The sequence below is a fragment of the Antedon bifida genome, chromosome 11 (assembly GCF_963402885.1).
Source record: "Antedon bifida chromosome 11, ecAntBifi1.1, whole genome shotgun sequence".
Lineage (NCBI taxonomy): Eukaryota > Metazoa > Echinodermata > Crinoidea > Comatulida > Antedonidae > Antedon > Antedon bifida.
The window spans coordinates 5,294,173-5,314,636 of record NC_136236.1 but is presented as its reverse complement, the minus strand read 5'-3'; the positions used below and the strand labels follow the sequence as shown (position 1 = coordinate 5,314,636).

Genomic DNA, 20,464 nt, shown 5'->3' with positions numbered 1-20,464 from the left:
GCTAGAAGGCAATTCATGTGGTAGTGGCATATATGCCTATCCGTGGGCCTAGTAGCAGAGAGCAAGCAGAATTCAAGATAGTCATCGTTCTTACCAATTGTGGAGTTTTTAATAGCACAGTGAGCCAAGCTTAATGGGACAACTGTCCCGTATCTCATAGTCTCCATGATCACAGCATCCGTGTATGGCAGCTTCTCACGATCACTTAATTGTGGCGGCCTGTCTCCAATGACATCATCAAGTTCTTTCTTTATCTTTTCCTGTACATCCGGGTTATCAATCATGCATGCAACAGCCCACAGTAATGTTGATGTCGATGTTTCTGTACCAGCTATAATTAGAATAAAATGAGTACTCATCAATTTATAGGCGGATACAGGAGTGGTTCCATCCGACCAGTCTTCATCCTAGTAGGCCTGAATTTTGAGGTGACAAAATAGCAGTACATGCTAAAGTGAAAACATACCTATGAACAGATCTGATACAATCTGTTTGATATGCACATCTGTTAATTTACTGTCCGAGTTATCAGTCTCCATTTCATCATTTTGAGTTTTCAAGAGTAGCTCAATTAGGTCATTTGCAGGTTCATCTAAAATAAATAATAAGTCTTATGTGTAGTAGAATGCTAAATAAATATAAAAAACAATAGTTCAGCTTCGATCAACTGAGAATGTGTAAAACCACGTGGTAAAAAAACAAGGCCAACAGCCATAAGTCGCGTGCTAAAACGCATAGTGATACCGGACCAACAGACAGACCGACAGACCGACAGACCGACATAGTGAACTATAGAGTCGCGTCCACGCGACTAAAAACAGTCATCGGAAGGTAGTGCGCATGAGGTTGTGTTCCACTTTGATACCTCACCGAAAATAATAGTAATAGTTTCAATACCTGGAGAGTATGCTTTCAAATGCCGATTCACTTCTTTCAAAATTATAGCAAATAATTCCAGCGATACTTTTCTAAATGTATTCACCGAAGTACTTGGTAGAAATCTAGCTGCTGGAATAAAGTCCGCTAGAGTACCGTTACCAAGTGCATTGTTTCTTTCATCTGATATCTTTATAAACTCAAGAAGTTCAGGATCATTAAATTCATAACTAAAAAAGAGAAAAATATATAAATATACCACATAAAACATAAATATCACTAAGCATAAGTAGGTCTATTCTAAATAATATCAAAATATATACTTCACGAAATGTATATATTATGTTGATATCAACTTGCGGCATGCACACCACGTACATTATGTTTTAAAAAAGAATTGTTGAGTTCTCGACGTTCTTAATATACTGTGATCGTCCTCATGAGTGAGAATGCAGAAAATCCAGGAAACTTGGACATTCACAGGCTATATAAACACAGGTACCTACAATGTGTGTTTTAATTAATCGTATTCAATAGTTATTAGCGAGAGAACGAAGACTATTTACAGGATCCAGAGTGATAGAGAGCAACGCGTTATAGTAGGGACGATGTTTGCGATAAATATATTTTAGGCCTACCTTTTTCCAAAGCACATGGAAGCAATAACGTTGTAAACTGCCAAAGTAATCACTTCTTTTGGATCAAATGGATTCCCAGCTTTTTCTGAAAGAACACCTCTAATTTTCCGTATTACCTCTCCTATCAAAGTCTCCAAATTCTCCGTAGTATATTGCCTTAAAGGTAAACAAGGAACAAATTGCATCTAAGTCGGTGGAACCTGTACAAAAACTGGTTTGCTCATCCCTGTCAAAAGGTATTTTGACGGATATTTATATGTAATGATGGTAGTGATATGCCCAAACATGGTAGTGATGTGACATCAACTTGTCCATATATGCGCACATCACATTTTTGTCACATAGTTTGATAGTGCAGACAAGGTTCTAAAACAAGTAAATTTACAATAAGTGTTATTGTGAGCGATGTGATAGTCTACATATTACGTAGGCTACTAACCTGATAGCTAAATGCGCTAACTTTCGGTGGAATTTCCATGTTGGTGAAGGCTGACCAAAAGCAATGTCCTTTCCATTTTCAGAATACCAGTTAACTATTGAAAGCGTACAATCGACATGTTTATAATGAATTTATACTAATTTACACTTACGTTACGTCATAACTTTTATAAATTAATCATGTATAGCGCAATCACATTAGAGAGCTGCATATGACTTACAATTATACGAATAAGGACGTCCACTGAAATCATTAAGTTTGGTCAGTAAAGCCTCGTGCGCATGTTCGTGATCGTTGATGACGACTGTCCAAAAACTTCCAAACTTCACTGAAAAAACTTGCCCATACTTTAAGATCATATTCTTAAAAATCTTCCAAGGTGATACCTCTCCTATTAATACTATAACGAAATTATTGAAGGATTAGACACTGAAAGTATCGAATTATGTTAAGAATATATGCAGAGAAAGATGAAAATGCATAAGTAGGTTTACAGTACTTTCATCCCCATAAAGAAATTTTCTATCATGAAACTGATAGTTTAGACTAGTAGGTAGGCCTACAAATAATCGTCTTACTTGGAACGTTTCCTATGATAGGATAAGGCGTTGGACCAGGTGGCAATCCAGATGGACGTCGAATGTTGAAACACATCCACGTAAGCAACAGGGCGACCAGCACTACGACTAGAGACATCGTACTTGTACACTCAAACATCCTATAAATAAAACCAAAAAAATGCATACAGTACCAACAATCAATGCTGTCGATAATATTGTGTCATATGTAGGTCATAAACTATTCCACATTGTTTGTTCAACTTGTTTCTTTCTATAACGACCAAGTGGGGGATAGGGAGATGGGAGTGTCAGTCGACATTTTTTGATGAGAACTTAGAGGAGCATCTTGTATCTTGTGGACCAACAGGGACGTCTTGTGTTAGGCCTTCCAATGGATTCAAAAGGTGTTCCTTTACTGTGGAAATACGTCATATATTATTGAGACTATTGAGTCATAATGACTGCGCATGATCAACTAGTTCCGCATAACAATGTACACACCCAATCAGACCCAATTTCATACAGAATCGATTTTTTACTGTGTTAACAACATCATTACATTCGATATCTTCACTTGCAGAACAAATAGTGATCGTTGCACTAAACCCATTACTTGTTATCATAACAATACAAAAATCAGTAAAGTAGGTTAACAACAATTTTTTTTAAATACATTGACGAATTACCTTGTACTAATAGATCAGAAACTGTACAAAGCATTCAACAGCTGTAGAACCGATCCTATGGCTTGTTACCAGGAGATGTGTGTTGTTGAAAAATTTGACAATTGTCTTCATAGACTTAGGGCTAGCCCTATAAACACAGGCCTCGTCAGTCGGCTAGTTAAACAGTGTAGCTACTAGTTAGTAATACCATTCAGCTACCCTAGTTTGGTACTCATTGTGTAAATCCATTTAAAGAAAGATTTGCATGATTAGACCAGGCCACACCATTGTTTGTTATTCAGCTGTTTTGTATTGTTAGCAAATTAAGTCCGTTCGGCCAGAACAGTGGTGTATTATAGGACAATAGTGAACCGTGATGACGTCATTAAAAATAGGTACAGATTGTAAACAAGACAGATTTCGTTATGTTTTGTAAAGAGTCCTTGGTTGCGCATGAGGTATAGTTAAAAATGTATGCACGTACAAATGTGCAAAAACATGTACAAAATTGCAAAAAAGACAATCTTCACAATGTACTTTACAGGATATGATAGGTATATCTGAATACTTTATTTATATCTGTATTATATAAAAGGGTAAATACATACTAGAGAGCGTCCTTTTTTACATTATTATAAGCGATATTTTACGTATCCTCTAACAACATCACTTGGTTCAACCAGTGAAGAGTGAAATTGCACTGAATGTAATTTCAATCTCTTCTGGTTTAACTCATGTTGATGGTGGCGCTGCACTGTGTCTTTTTTTTTCAATCAAATCAATAGATTGCCAGAGAAGTTATCAGTTGGAAAATTAATATTGAGAAAGCACGGTGTACCACCAGCAAATCAAAAGTGAGGCTGCAAAACGATGCTGCTTAAAGATGTATTGTCCCCCTGTAAAATTATTTACAGAAGTGATTCACTTTATTAAAACTACAAAATAACCTATTCAAAGTCTGATTTAATTAATCTTCATTTTTCATGTTTTTGGGGGACAATACATCTTTAAGCCTGGTTTTTCATCAAATTAAATAGCAAACATTTCTTATTTCATACACGCTCTTCTACAATAATGAGGTTCAAAAAAATTGTTTACCATCGCGATTTTTTTAAACTTATCTAATCTAAGCTTTTAAAATAATGAAGGTCACCTACAAAATTTCGAGTGTTATTGGTCAGCAGAAAATACGTAGGCCTATTATTTTTTAATATAGTAAACCAAAAGGGTTTTAGAGACTTCAGCTGCTTTCGATTTGCAACGACTACCGTCAAGTCAATATATTTGTCGTCGGTCGTCTCTTGGACCTAGAAGCCATCAAAACATTTTTGAGGTTAGGAGCGAAAAACACGTCATAATCTCTCCCCATGCGCACAATGAATTAATATGACGTAGTTTGGTTGTCGTTCATCGGTCATCGCAAACCAAAATCTTCCAAATATCATGGATTATATAACTAATATCGAGGATGTGCAACTGTCTGATAAGGTCTAGTAAAGTTCACTATCATAGGCTTTCCTGCGATTGCTACGTCACCCGTCACTCCCGGAGCTTTCTCAAAAGTATAGTTCTGAATTAACCACGTAAAGACAAGGAAGATCTGAGCCTTAGCTAATGCTTGTCCAACACACACTCTACGACCAGTGGAAAATGGCAGAAAACTCATAAGACGTTGTTTGATAGTGCCTGTCGAATCCAAGAATCTCTCTAAGAAAATCATATAATCATGAGTACAGTATACAAATAGTGCATTTTTATGAGTTGAATGGATATAATTTGATCTGAAATATGTCATTCAACAAGGTGGACAATGTAACAATAAATCTTAATCATTTTAAGTATTCTCTATTCAACGAATACGTACTATTCATTCTTGTTAGATGTCAGCCTATGAGCTAGAGAAAAATATTTTTCCAAAGCATGTCTATTACAATGTTTAGATTTATATCAACATTACAGATAACGAGCTGACTATTACCTGGTTTAAACTTTTCCGGAGAATCCCAGTATTTCGAGTCATTGTGAAGAGCCCAAGTATTTATGATTACTCCTGTGCCTGTTGGTACATTGTAATTGCCTGAAAGAAAATAAGATACACATTTATGAAAACGTATACATATCCTAACCTAACTAACATGATCCCATCTATAAATAATTTATCAGACGAAGACATATAATTCTAACGATACTACTGTAGCATTTATATAAATATTTTAAAATTCTTAAAGTTTGCAGTAGACAATGACCAAGGGTTGCTACATACTCCCGATGTAGGTTCTTACCAATTGTAGAATCTTTAATAGCACAGTGAGCCAATCCTAATGGGGCAGTTGTCCCGAATCTCATAGTCTCCATGATCACAGCCTCCGTGTATGGCAGCTTCCCACGATCACTTAGTCGTGGTGGCCTGTCCCCAATGACGTCATCAAGTTCTTTTTTTATTTTCTCCTGCGCATCTGGGTTATCAATCATGCATGCTACAGCCCAAAGTAAGGATGATGTCGATGTGTCTGTACCAGCTATTTAATAGAAATGATTAATTTTATATTAGCTACGTTGAAGGAGATGTTTAGTCTTCGTATGCATATCTGGAGATATCTCTGATGATGTTGGTTTTTATTTGAGGCGTCACATTTTTACTAACTGTGCCCTATGACTCAATCCTGTTCAGGTGGTATAGTATTATAGCCTATCAGTATGTGGAATTCGAAAAAAGTGAATTCGATATAAATATAATATAAAGTAGTAAGTCAATGAAAACATACCCACGAAAAGATCTGCTATAATCTGTTTAATATGCACATCGGTTAATTTACTTTCTGAGCTATCTGTCTCCATTTCGTCATTCTGAGCTTTTAAAAGTAGCTCAATTACGTCTTTTGCCGGTTCATCTACAATGAGCAATGACACGATTAGGTCTATTTGTTAACTATAGTGAAGTAAATACATTTTTTCATATCGATCACCTGAGAATAATTACATACAAATCACGTGGTGTTATTACTGTAGGCTTCTGCGAAAATTCCGAAAAGATTGAAGATCACTAGTTGTCTAAACTAAAGCTCTGTCTACTCTTATCAAACTAGTTTAACAAAAAAAAGTGTGATGTGCCAATGGTAGTGATATACCCAAATATGGTATTTGATCGCGTCAGCCACTCTAAGCTTCTTCATAAACTCCATGATTTCGGAGTGTGTGGGCACTTGCTAGGCTGGATAGATTCATTTCTTTCAGGTCGGCAGCAACATGTCCTCATTAATGGTCAGGTGCCCGAATGGAACGATGTCAATTCCGGGGTTCCACATGGCTCTGTTTTGGGCCCCATCCTATTTAATGCGTTTGTTTTTTACCTTCCAATGTCTGTCACCTCCAAACTCAGGCAGTATGCCGACGACACAGTCATATTTCGGCCAATATGCTCTAATGATGATGTAGTTTCTCTCCAAAATGATTTAAATCGCATAGATTAGTGGAGTGAAAACAATGCCATGAAGTTGAATGCCGCTAAGTGCAAGGTTCTTCATATTACACGTAGGAGAAATCTCATCCACAATTTTTATAGTATCCGTTCTGTTGAACTCTCTCCTGTTTCCTCCCACAAATACCTTGGTATCCATTTCTCTTCTGATCTCTCTTGGTCCAAGCATGTTAATGCCGTCTCTACTAAATCGCTCCAAATTCTTGGGTTTATTAAACGCTTTGTTGCAGTAAATGACTCGGATATTATGCTTCGTCTTTTTAATGGGTTATGTAGACCTATTCTGGAATATGCTGCCCCCGTTTGGGTTCCACATCAAAAGCAGCACATTACTGCTGTTAATAAATCCCTTCGTCGAGTCACCAAGTTATGTGTTCCTGGTGGTTACGAGGAGCGATTACTTAGGTTAAAGTTGCCTCCGATTGACCAGAGATTAAAGTATCTCAGTATTATTGTTTTTATGGTCATATTGATTTTGACATACACAATTATATTGATTTTAACCATAGACACCCTGAAAAAGTTATTTTTAAACACAAATTTGCAAGAACCAATTGTCTAAAATTCTCGTTATTCAATCAGTTTCCACGTATTTGGCAAAATATCCCTGACCCCATCAAAGACCGATTATTATTTAGCTTCAGCCAATTTAAAAATTCTCTTCACTCAAATATAACTGAACTTTAAATTGTACATTATCTTTGTGTAATTACAATTATTTCTTATAATTGTTGATTGCTCAATTTGTTTTTGCCTTTTTTGTTTTGAATTTTTTCTATTTATGTCATAATGTAGTTTTCATATTTATGATCTTTTGATCTGTACTTTATATATTTTAAAGTTTATGTGTGTTTTCAATTTTTTTGTGATTTATGTATGTGGTTTGGAGTATTGGAGAGCCACTTTGATAGTGCTTGCACTGTTGGCAATCCTCAGGGTACTCCATCCACACTTCGTTTGTTAATGTTGGTTTCTTTCTGTTTGTATACCTGGAAATTGAATAAATAAATAAATAAAAGATATGACATCGTCATTTCCATATATGGGCATATCACATTTTGTCACATATGGTGTAAACAGAGCTTTAAGGAGTGTACGCATGTGTGCATGGTTGTGTTTTACTTTATAGACTTAAAATAATTGTTTCAGTACCTGGAGAATATGCTTTCAAATGCCGATTCACTTCTATCAAAATTATAGCAAAGAATTCCAGCGATGCTTTTCTAAATCTATTCACCGAAGAACTTGGTAGTACTCTAGCTGCTGGAATAAAGTCCGCCAGAGTACCGTTACCAAGTGCATCAGTTCTTTCATCTGATATCTTTATTAATTGAAGAAGTTCAGGATCCTTAAATTCATAACTAAAAAAGGGAGAAAAATACAATGTAGATCGTTAAATATTTAAAGATGTATTGTTCCCCTTGAAAAAATAATTCTTCACAACATTTTTGTTGAATATACCATTTTAATGTAACAAAAATTGTATGAATTGTATTAAAAAAATGTATTTACCTGAAAAAAATGTAATTTAAAGCAAAAAATTGTCAAATTGGCTACCAGCCAATGGGAGTTTGGTTGAATTCAACATTTATTTATCATTTTATAAGTAAAAACATATTTTGTCCCTTTTTTCTACGGTAGGCCTAAGTGATTACCTTTATTAGAACTACAAAATAACATATTCAAAATCTGATTTAATTAATCTTCATTTGTCATGTTTTTGGGGGACAATACATCTTTAATAAAGTATTCTTATTATTTATATTGTTGATATTGTAATATTATTGGGTTAGACTCATATATCGTTCCTCGTAGCCTAAATGTTATATTATTCTTATGCCTGAGCGAATGGTTATAATCGTGATATCGGACCAGCCAAACATCACGCTACCATTAGAGAGAATTGTATATATGTGTATTTTTTCTTTGCCCTACTTTTTTCCAAAGCACATAAAAGCTAAAATGTTGTAGACTGCCAATGTGATCACTTCCTTTGGATCGAATGGTGTATCAGCTCTTTCTGAAATAACATGTGTAACTTTTGGCATTACCTCTCCTATCAAATTCTCCAAACTTTCCATAGTATACTTTCTATAAGATAACAGAAACATGTAGATATAGAGTAACAAAGAAACGTGCAAAATGCGAAAGGTTCCCAGTGTGCACATAATCTAAAACGAGTAACTATATATTAAGCTAGCTTAGTTGTTCCAATAAATAAGTGATAAGTCTTACAAAGAGGTCTACTAACCCATAGTCAATAGGTCTACTAACCTGATAGCTGAGAGCGCCAACTTGCGATGGGATTTCCAGATTGGTGTAGGTTGAGCAAATGCTATGTTCTGTCCGAAATCAGAAAACCAGTGGACTGTAACGAAAGTATACACACGTGTTTAAAAGGTTGGTATAATAACTTGAATGCTAGAGATCGGTCAATTGTCGAAAATGAAATCATACGCGTCGTCTGTGTAAGGTACGTACGTGCATGTTTAGTTTTTGCGGATTTGTTAAAATTAATTGTCGGTAAAATGATCTTTTTTTGACAAATGATCACCTATAATTCATAAAAGTGACGATTTAAATACTAGCTCTATTTTAGTTCCTTTGGTTCCAAGATTGACCCTACGTTGTTCGGGTTGATTTGTTGTTGCCTTTTGAACTTGGCTACAACTACAATTCCACTTTTCTGATTATATAGATTACCGAACTAGCATCAACAACGTTCTTTTGTTTTTTATTCATTTTGTATTTTCAAGTAGTAACACTAAAAATCATAATAATGCTATTTCTACTGATCAGTTTTAAAACAGAATACTGTAAATAAACGCTGTGTTTCCATAACAAAATCATCGGTTATTTTTTTAAACCAATCAGATAATTATTTCAAAAATAAAGTGCGCATGTGCAGACATTACCAAAAAAAGATTTAAAAAAAGAAACAAATACCCAATCACAACGTACCGTAACGATTTGTCATTCAGGTCAAAGGTTAAAAATTTTTATTATTATTTATCTGATAATTATTTGATTTGAATGAAATAATTATCGGTTAATTTTTATTGGTTAATTGTCGGTTAATTTTTGGCTGCGGAAATACGGCCCAAAAAATACTATTAAACTATATAAAGTATGGTAGAATACACTTGGATGTATAGACTTACAGTTATAGGAATAAGGCCGTCCACTAAAATCATTAAATTTGGTCAGTAAAGCTTCTTGCGCAAGTTCGAAATTGTTGATGACAACTGTCCAAAAACTCCCAAACTTTACTGAAAAAATCGGTCCATACTTGAAGGTCGTGTCCTTAAATATGTTCCATGGTGGTACCTCTCCTATTAATGCTATAAGAAAACGATTGCAAAATTAGACATTAAAGAATGATGCAATATATTGTCTACAAATTCAATCGATCCTATTTTAGCCTATAAATTGCTTACTTGGAACATTCCCTATGATAGGGTAAGGCGTTGGACCAGGCGGCATTCCAAATGGACGTCGAATGTTAAAATACATCCACGTAAGCAATAGGATGACCAGCACTACGGCTAGAGACAACGTACTTGTACACTCGAACATCTACAAAAACCCAAACAAATAACAAAAGCATCCACTGTACAAACACTGCATGACAAAATGGACAAATGGTATAACACCTATAATAATATAAAAACTAAAACAGAATAGTTCACCTCATCATCATTAAGATTACTCAGTAAAGTATTGTCATCTATAAGATTTGTTTGCCACATACAATTTGAGAAGTTATCTTACCTTATAATATCAAACTACTCGCTGTATAAGTCAAGATTCAAAACATTAGAACAACACCTAATATCGATCCTATGGCAGTTTAGTGTATGTGGTAAATCTGGCAATATTCTTGTTGATGGCCTTTATACAAACATATTTCATTGTCACGTGCAGATATAATATTCGTTATCAGTTAATGTTTGGCTTCCCTGGATCATGAGCATGCGCAGATAATTGAAACATAGATGTGCAGTCATATATTGTAAGCTCTATATCTTAGTTGTCCAAATAAGTGATATACCTTACACATTAGGTATACTAACCTGAAGCACGCACACGCGCATATAATTGAAAACATAGATGTGCAGTCATATATTGACGTAATACATTATTGCATAGACATACTGTAAGGCTACATTGTTGCAAGTGAGGTATTTCAAAATACATTTTTGCCTGCTGAACAAAAGAGATTAAATGCATTTTATCTGAATGCATCATGTCATGCATCCTGTCACAAAACTCAAACTTGTCTTGCCTTTTATTACTGTAGTGACATTTATATGTCAATGTTGCTGGTACTGTAATTATGCTTACTCTTCCCTGGTCTGTCAACATGAACGGAACTAAACACTTAAACCCATTTATTCGATTACAGAGCATTATTGCTACGTGCCTAATTTAAATAAAGGTGGTGACATGTAAGGCATGACTCATTAATGTTCTTCGTGACAGAGCATAAGGCTCGACCGTGCTGTAGCTTGGGAAAATGGTAGTATACTCCGTTGAGCTAAATAAAGACTTGGCCAAAGAGATTGATAGTTTGACTTTTGACTACCGGTATGGTTTAATACTTGCTTTAGGCGACACAAGAGGGCTACACGTTGTAGAACAAAACGCTTCCTTAATTCTTTTGTTCCGTACTCAATTAGACATTTTAATAATCGTTGTTAAGTCGTTGAATTTTGTTGCTATGTAATTTTATTGTATTAACCTTTTAACTTTGAGGAATTGTATGTCACATGAATTTCCGTATGGACAAATAAAATGAACTATGAACTATGAACTATGAACAAAACCACTGTGCCTTTTAAAACTGTATTATATAGAGTAGTTTACCGTATCAATATTAATATCTAGAATGTGCAACTGTTTGATATGATTTAATAAAGTTAATCTGCTGAGGTCTTCCAGCGATGGCTACGTCACCGGTCACTCCGGGTGCTTTCTCAAATTTATAATTCTGAATTAACCAGGTAAAGATGAGAAAGATCTGAGCTTTAGCTAATGCTTCTCCGACACACACTCTACGACCGGTGGAAAACGGCAGAAAACTTGGGAGACGCTGTTTTACAGTGGATGTCGGATCCAAGAATCGCTCTAGAAAAAAAGTATTTAGGCCTAGATAACTTGTTAAAATAAAAAGAATGAAAGTTTATGAGATGAATATACGCATATTTTATGAAAGCTGCTTATACATTAAATATTTTCATTCACAGTGGTGGACCCTGGATTTTGAAAATGTGGAAGGGGGGTGGGGGGTGCATGGTCTAAAATGGCAAAAGATTGTTGAATTGAACTGTTGATTATTTATTATATAACTTTAAAGCTGAATGGAACGGTACTAACGATGCCACGTGGTATTCAATAATTGAATGACAATGATGAGAAATGATTGATAGCCTAATTGTCATTTTTTCCCTTCTCATACTTAATTATCATTTTTACCTGGTTTGAACTTGTCCGGAGAATCCCAGTATTTTGAATCATTGTGAAGTGCCCAGGTATTTATGAAGACCCACGTGTTTTCTGGCACCTTGTAATTGCCTTAAGAAAAAATGGCACATAATTATTGAAATCAAAACAAACAAGCGTCAAATGATTTTTTAAACTTAACCATCAAACTATCTATACTCTTAATTAATGATTTAAATATCAAAATTCAAGGACGTGGGTGCTTACCAATCGTGGAGTCTTTAATAGCACAGTGGGGTAAGCTTAATGGGACAACTGTCCCGTATCTCATGATCTCCATGATCACAGCCTCCGTATACGGTAACTTCCCACGATCATTTAGTTGTGGGGGCCTGTCCCCAATGACATCATCAAGCTCTTTCTTAATATTCTCCTGAACATCCGGGAAGTCGATCATGCATGCAACAGCCCAAAGTAATGTTGATGTCGATGTGTCTGTACCAGCTTCAAGATTTGTAATCAAAATACAATAATTAACTTTAGTAGGCCTATACAACTTTTATTTCACCATCAATGTAGACAAAGGGGAAAAAGAATCTTATACTTTCCACATAAACTTATGTGATGGCACTAGTTACAATCCGTTATGCGTGAATAAATACTAATGCATACACATGCATAATAATAAGAAGAAGGGATCATTACGAGTACGGGTTACAAACCAGTGTAAGATTGCATGTTGCATATATTTGTGGTGATGGCCGTTGCCACTACCTACCTATCAACCAATGTATCTACATCCATAAATGAAACAAAAAAACAATTCTAAAACATACCAACAAATAGATCAGAAACAATCTGTTTGATATGCACGTCGGTTAATTTGCTGGCAGAACTATCTGTCTCTAGTTCTTCTTTCTGAGTTTTTAATAGAAGTTCAATCACGTCATTTGCAGGTTCATCTAGAATAGAATTATCAATCTAACCTGTTATCATTGGTCTGAGTTAGCAATTGTATCTGAAGATACGCATGCGTGTGTTCATAGTCTTATAATCGACGACGATCGTGTTCATAAAGATAACGATAATTCTTTCGATACCTGTAGAGTATGTTTTCAAATGTTGATTCACTTCTGTCAAGATCATAGCTAGGAATTCTCTTGTCGCTTTTTGAAATATGTTCACTTGTTTGCTTGGTAGAAACCGAGCAGCTGGAATAAAGTCAGCTAGGGTGCCGTTACCAAATGCACCATTTATTTCTTCGGATAACTTGATAAACCGAAGAAGCTGAGGGTCCTTAAAGTTGTAACTAACAGAAAATGTAAATATAAGAAAGAATTAAGAAATCAGATGTTATTTCCTAAATTAATAGTCATAATAACCTATTTGCATATTATCTTAACTTTGTCTTAACATACTCATGTCCAAAGCACATAGAAGCAATGATGTTGTAGACTGCTAGTGTGATCACTTCCTTTGGATCAAAAGGTGTCCCAGCTTTGTCAACAAAGACATCTCTAACTTTCGGTATTACCTCTTCTACCAAAGTCTCCAAATCTGCTGTAGCATATTTTCTGTAAGTAGGAATGTGTAAACAAAAGAGCAGATATGAGCACGAGACGCCGGCGAAATGAGATGTAATGAAATGGGCTATAACAAACGCTACCACCAATATGTGGTCCTTGATCCTGCTAACGACCCGTATGGTATTATACGCCATTTGATAATGTTTATTTCTGATTATTGCCTTACATACACACTAACCTAATAGCTGAATGCGCTAACTTTCGGTGGAATTTCCAGGTTGGTGTAGGCTGAGCAAAAGCAATGTCCTTTCCGTCATCAGTGAACCATTCAACTATAATGAAAGCATTTTAACATTAATATCACCAAATTTTCAGTATCTAGATTACTTCAATATCATAGGAATATTTGCAGGTAATGCAACATCGCATGTGTTTCACATGTATCTTCTAGTAACATGTCACAACCTAACCCTTAACCTAACCTCAACATGATAAATACACCGCATGTGAAACACGTGACATGTTTATTACCAAATATTCCTATGGTACTTTGAGAAAAATATTATAGCATTTGCAGATACAACACTGAGAATCGGGTACTGTAATTTTACATTGACGATTAATTTATTCATCTACGTAATAACTGCTCATTTACATAAAGTAAAGGTGGTAGTCCGACATTAACAAGCATTTATCTCTAACTATTTCTTTACAACTTTAACAATGCTCTATTTGTATGTAAGGAGACCCTTTTCAATTAATTTTTGTTCTGTGATTCATGAAATTAGACATTTAGACCTGAAAAGACCACTTACAATTATACGAATAAGGACGTCCACTAAAATCATTAAATTTGGTCAGTAACGCCTCTTGCGTAAGTTCGTGGTTGTTGATGACGACTGTCCAAAAACTTCCAAATTTTACGGAAAAAATTGGTCCATATTTGAAGGCCATATCCCTAAATATGTTCCATGGTGGATTTTCTCCTATCAATGCTATAAGGAAAAAAATAGTGCTGCACAATGACATTGAAATTGTATTAATGACGTAATGATATTAAGGAAAATATATTGATTGATTTGGAAAAAAATATTAAGAGAATCACTCAATTATTATTTTCCAACATCATCCCATCTTCATCCAACCTGGATGTTATTATTGCACATGTTAGGCTTACATAGAACATTCCCTATGATAGGGTAAGGCATTGGGCCAGGCGGCAATCCAGATGGACGGCGAATGTTGAAATACATCCACGTAAGCAACAAAATGACCAGCGCTACGGCTAGCGACGTCGTAGTTGTACACTCGAACATCCTAGAAGAAAAATAACAAGTATCTAAACATTCATACATAAAAATAGCAATAGTATAATCGTGTATAATCTCTTTTTACATCAGGAAAGTAATAGATTTATTTTTGTCAGAAACTAATGCTGAAAAAAATATTATTGAAAACATATCTTGTTCTCTTACACATAAACATTAAAATCACGTTATTATCTCGACGACAGTAATAAAACATGTAGACATCACTTGCTCTATAAAATGGATGCATTTTTTTGTATCCTATGCCTACCCACTTTTTAGAAAATCATCTTTTATTGCCTTTTACAGGTTGGGACATGATATATCTCGAATTGTAGGCCTATTATTGCATTTGAAGCGGTTATTATCACTAAACTGTAGGTTAAGGTGGGCTAAGCGTATACAACTATTTTAGGGGACGAAGTCAGCTTTGGTGTAGGAGAGTTGCAATATGCCTATTCCAGTAAACCAAAACTACAGTAAAGCTCCGTTTTGGTGTTTCGGTGTAGTAGTTTAATATTGGATGCGCAACAAAAACATAGACCTATTACAAGCATTCTCATTAATTGAACAATCTAACAATTTACTGCAGTATCCAAAAACATTCGTAATCCAAATTAGGATTAGGACTGGACCCGTGCTTGGTTTAAACCAGTTTGAACTTACCAATGAACCCCGCACTATGCATTGAGTCACTGATACATACAAGGCAATAATGGTTACCTACAATAAAACCAATTTAGTAACCAGACAACATGCATGCTTATGCCAATTATTATTTTTAGCAAAATACATTGAAGGATTTACGTTACCTTGTCATTCAAAGTTGTACTGATTTAAACTTTACCACCTAAGCGTATCCTCAGTACCGTAATATATGCAGTCGACAACAATGCCAATTTTGTTTTTATCAATACCGTCCTCTGATATTATCAGAATATACAAATACACGTAATTGTCATTGACACAGTTCAATGATAATGTTATTTGGCAACTCTGTACAGTATACATTGTGGAGGCACTTGATAGACTATATTGACATACTTCATTTGAATATTGTGTCATAACAGTCGAGACACGTTTTACCTTAAGCCAATTTAACTCTACTTGAATTTATTAGCATTATTATGCATTTGTGGATTAAACGTTCGTTCTACGTTTATTGTTCTGAAAGAAAATTTATTAAGGCAACATAAACTCAACTTTTTGTTTAATAAAATAGATTTATTTATTAAAATTACTTAGCAAAATTGTATAAAATAGTTGAGAAAAATAAATGCGAAAAAAATGTTTTATTTGTCCACCTGAAAGTCTCTAAATTCGACCATAACTGCACAGTGTGTCGGATTGAGAATTTAAAAAAAAATTATTTTTGAAAGTGTTGAAACAGGCCATCTAGAATAGTCCATTATAGTTTATTATCTCGGATGTGCAACTGTCTGATAGGGCCTAGGAACGTTAAGCTGCTGAGGCTTCCCGGAGATTGCTGTGTCACCGGTCACTCCCGGGTCTTTGTCAAATTTATAGTTTTGAATTAACCACGTAAAGATAAGAAAGATCTGAGCCTTAGCTAATGCTTGTCCGACACACCCTCTACGACCGGTGGAAAACGGCAGAAAACTTGGCAGACGCTGTTTTACAGTGCATGTCGAATCCAAGAATCTCTCTAAGAAAAAAATATAATAATTAGGCCTAGATAACTTGTTAAAATAAAAAGAATGAAAGTTTACGAGATGAATATACAAATATTTTATGAAAGCTGCTTAAACATTAAATATTTCCATTGGCGGATCCTGGAACATAGCCTAAAAATGGCAAAAGACTGTGTTAAATTGAACTGTTGGTTACCTGGTTTGAACTTGTCCGGAGAATCCCAGTATTTTGAATCATTGTGAAGTGCCCAAGTATTTATGAAGACCCATGTGTTTTCTGGCACCATGTAATTGCCTTAAGAAAATATTTCACATACATAATTATTAATGAAAATCAAAACACACCGGTGTCAAATGATTTTTTAACTTAACCATCTATACCCTTAATTGATGCTTTAAATATCAAAATTCAAGGACGTAGGGGTGCTTACCAATAGTGGAGTCTTTAATAGCACAGTGGGGCAAGCTTAATGGGAAAACTGTCCCGAATCTCATAGTCTCCATGATCACAGCCTCCGTATACAGTAACTTCCCACGATCACTTAGTCGTGGCGGCCTGTCTCCAATGACGTCATCAAGTTCCTTCTTTATTTTCTCCTGCACATCCGGGTTGTCAATCATGTATGCAAAAGCCCAAAGTAACGATGCTGTCGATGTTTCTATACCAGCTAGAAGATTCAAAGTACAATAATTAACATTACACTTTTATTTCACCATCAATGTAGACAAAGGGGAAAAAAATGTTATAATTTCCACATCAAATTAGGTTATGTGATGGCACTAGTTACAATCCGTTATGCCTGATTAAAAACTAATGAATGACGTAATGCGGGTAACAGAAACCGGTGTACGACTGCATGTTACATATTTTATGTGGTGATGGTCTTTCTTTAGTTTAATGTAGCTAAAATATTTTAAAACATACCGATAAAGAGATCTGATACAATCTGTTTGATATGCACGTCGGTTAATTTTCTGGCAGAACTATCTGTCTCTAGTTCTTCTTTCTGAGTTTTTAATAGAAGCTCAATCACGTCATTAGCAGGTTCATCTTAAAATGAATAACGAATTGTAAATCTAACCTGAGTTACGTGGATACGCATGTGAGTGTTGTCAAGGCAATCCAACAACAACAGGACGCTGAGCTCACCTAGATATGAACTCGATCATAACAGTCCTTTGATCTTATGTCTGGTTGCGACAAATACAAAGTACTGTCCAAAAAGTATTTTTTTAGTGTCCAATCGAGAACCAGTCAAAATGTTTAGGTGACTGTCGCAGTCACACGTAAACCTTTTGATCTCCGGAGCTCAGCATTGAGAGTAGTTAGATTGCCTTGATGTTGTCTAATTCGTAGTCTTATAATCGACGATCGTGTTCCTCAAGAAAAAGAAATTTGTTTCGATACCTGGAGAATACGTTTTCAAATGTTGATTCACTTCTGCCAAAATTATAGCTAGGAATTCTCTTGACGCTTTTTGAAATATGTTCACTTGTTTGCTTGGTAAAAACCGAGCAGCTGGAATAAAGTCAGCTAGGGTGCCGTTACCAAATGCACCATTCATTTCTTCGGATAACTTGATAAATCGAAGAAGCTGCGGGTCCTTAAAGTTGTAACTAACAGAAAGTATAAAAATATAGGAAGAATAAGTAATCAGATGTTATTTTCTATTAAATTTGAATAATAGTCATAAAACCTTATTTGCATAATATTTTAACTTTGTCTTAACTTACTAATGTCCAAAGCACATAGAAGCAATGATGTTGTAGACTGCTAGTGTGATCACTTCCTTTGGATCAAAAGGTGTACCAGCTTTGTCTGCAAAGACATCTCTAACTTTCGGTATTACCTCTTCTACCAAAGTCTCCAAATCTCCTGTAGCGTATTTTCTGTGGTAGGAATAGAAGTAGGAATGTGTAAACAAAATGGCAGCTATGAGCGCAAGACGCCATTGATATGGGATGTAGAATGGATGTGAAAATGGACTATAATAAGCGGCAACCATGTTGAACATCCCTATAGTATTATACGCCATTTGATAATGTTTGTTTCACTAACCTAATAGCTGAATTCGCTAACTTTCGGTGGAATTTCCAGGTTGGAGTAGGCTGAGCAAAAACAATGTCCTTTCCATTATCAGTGAACCATTCAACTATAATGAAAGCTTTTTAACTTTTATAGTGCTTGATTATCAGTGTACTGTATCTAGATTACTCCAATACCATACCTATTTGGTAATATAACATCACATTTGTTTCACATGTATCTTCTACTACCATATGCCATAACCTAACATGATAAAGGCACCACACGTGAAACACGTGACATGCTTTATTACCAAATATTCCTATGGTACTGCGCTAACAATTATTTCAGTAATTGGCAACTCTAACTATTGCTTTAACACTTTAAATATGCTCTATGTTTGTTTGTCTATTATTTTTGTCCTGTCATATCTGAAGCAGAAATTATTAATTCATGAAATTAGGAATGTATATAAAGCACGGTAGACCAAGAGACCACTTACGATTATAGGTATGAGGACGTCCACTGAAATCATTAAATTTTGTCAGTAAAGCCTCTTGCGCAAGGTCGTGATTGTTGATGACAACTGTCCAAAAACTTCCAAATTTTACTGAAAAGATTGGTCCATACTTGAAGGCCATATCCCTAAACATGTTCCATGGTGGATTTTCTACTATCAATGCTATAAGAAAAAAATATTTCTGCACAATTAGATATTGGAATTGTATTAATGACGTAATTAAACATTGTAAGGAAAATACGCATATGATTTGGAGAGTCTAAAACGATACATTTGATTATTATTTTCCAAACAAATATATCTATATCCAACTTGATATTATAGGCTACTTATAAAGTACACGTGCTTACATAGAACATTCCCTATGATAGGGTAAGGCGTTGGACCCGGCGGCAATCCAGATGGACGCCGAATGTTATAATACATCCACGTAAGCAACAAAATGACCAGCGCTGCAGCTAGCGACGTCGTAGTTGTACACTCGAACATCTTAGAAGAAAAAAAAAAAGAAATATTTTTTACAAAACACGTCGGCTCGTCTTTTCGATGTAACAGTTTTGATTGTTCTTTCTTCATTAAATGATGCTTTTTTTTTATTGATATTCTATTAAATAATTTAAGAAATAATGATGTTTTATTTAGTTCAACAATAATTTGTTTTATTTAAGAACTAAGTCTCCGGCTTACTGATGTACAGAACAAAAATATAATGTTAAACTAAACTATAGTACTGTTCATATTCCGGGGTAGGAGCGTTACTCCCTAAGGTCGTAGTGACCCTCGTACCCCAACATTCCAGGAAACAACATTCCTAATTCCCCATAACCTTCGTTATAGAGCCGACGATAAACGTACTCACCAATCAAACAATTCTTCATCTATACACACCAAGGAAACTTCCCTAATACCATGGATAAATCATAGTACTCCATGCTATTCACCAAACTTACCATAGAGGAAAGATTTGACCATTATTCAATGATAAACGTTGACAGCCATTCTACGGTCTGGATACATCTCATATACTCTATTCTCCCAGATGTGCTTTAGGGTTTGAGCATGCCCAGTTCGAGTTTCCAAATACCTGAGCCATTTCCCATGATTACTAGCGCAAAAGGTATCTAAAGATTTCTATATATATGTCACCGTCGGAACTCGTCCCGAAGTTGAAATAGGCCTACTAAGTTAAATACTAAAGTTCCTAGTTCAAAAAACACTGGGCAGACAGAGAATATATAATACAAATTATAATAATAATAACATTATACAATACTTACAAATGGCGTTTGTCCGTATCCCAAATGCAACATTGGATGAGTAAGTAAATAGAGGATT

At 35.2% G+C, this 20,464-nt stretch overlaps 2 protein-coding genes across 5 annotated transcripts in view; both read right to left on the bottom strand.

The window, feature by feature from the left end:
- Positions 1 to 15,796, bottom strand: part of LOC144856364 (steroid 17-alpha-hydroxylase/17,20 lyase-like) — a 33,302-nt gene extending 17,506 nt beyond the window's left edge. The window contains exons 1-10 of one of the 4 annotated variants that reach the window (XM_078714361.1): positions 10,428 to 10,792; positions 10,094 to 10,232; positions 9,818 to 9,997; positions 8,931 to 9,024; positions 8,592 to 8,747; positions 7,809 to 8,017; positions 5,944 to 6,069; positions 5,461 to 5,697; positions 5,157 to 5,255; positions 3,713 to 4,885 (exon numbers count right to left, since the gene is read on the bottom strand). In XM_078714361.1, coding sequence (XP_078570487.1) covers positions 4,635 to 4,885; positions 5,157 to 5,255; positions 5,461 to 5,697; positions 5,944 to 6,069; positions 7,809 to 8,017; positions 8,592 to 8,747; positions 8,931 to 9,024; positions 9,818 to 9,997; positions 10,094 to 10,232 — 1,491 coding nt within the window. In that variant the 5' untranslated portion in view covers positions 10,428 to 10,792 and the 3' untranslated portion in view covers positions 3,713 to 4,634. Of the gene's footprint in view, positions 1 to 94; positions 332 to 466; positions 593 to 897; positions 1,107 to 1,514; positions 1,671 to 1,953; positions 2,048 to 2,173; positions 2,354 to 2,531; positions 2,672 to 3,199; positions 3,504 to 3,712; positions 4,886 to 5,156; positions 5,256 to 5,460; positions 5,698 to 5,943; positions 6,070 to 7,808; positions 8,018 to 8,591; positions 8,748 to 8,930; positions 9,025 to 9,817; positions 9,998 to 10,093; positions 10,233 to 10,427; positions 10,793 to 11,358; positions 11,784 to 12,131; positions 12,231 to 12,365; positions 12,603 to 12,934; positions 13,061 to 13,198; positions 13,408 to 13,516; positions 13,673 to 13,862; positions 13,957 to 14,439; positions 14,620 to 14,801; positions 14,942 to 15,743 lie in introns of those variants that run through there. The other 3 variants (XM_078714358.1, XM_078714360.1, XM_078714357.1) reach the window with 3 other exon arrangements.
- A 366-nt stretch (positions 15,797 to 16,162) lies between these two features.
- Positions 16,163 to 19,955, bottom strand: LOC144856362 (steroid 17-alpha-hydroxylase/17,20 lyase-like). The gene is made up of 9 exons (XM_078714352.1): positions 19,480 to 19,955; positions 19,112 to 19,291; positions 18,643 to 18,736; positions 18,318 to 18,473; positions 17,992 to 18,200; positions 17,509 to 17,634; positions 17,015 to 17,251; positions 16,780 to 16,878; positions 16,163 to 16,597 (listed from the first exon to the last, which is right to left on the bottom strand). The coding sequence occupies exons 1-9, from the start codon at positions 19,703 to 19,705 to the stop codon at positions 16,350 to 16,352; spliced, it is 1,575 nt and encodes a 524-aa protein (XP_078570478.1). The 5' UTR covers positions 19,706 to 19,955; the 3' UTR covers positions 16,163 to 16,349.
- Positions 19,956 to 20,464: the final 509 nt, after the last annotated feature.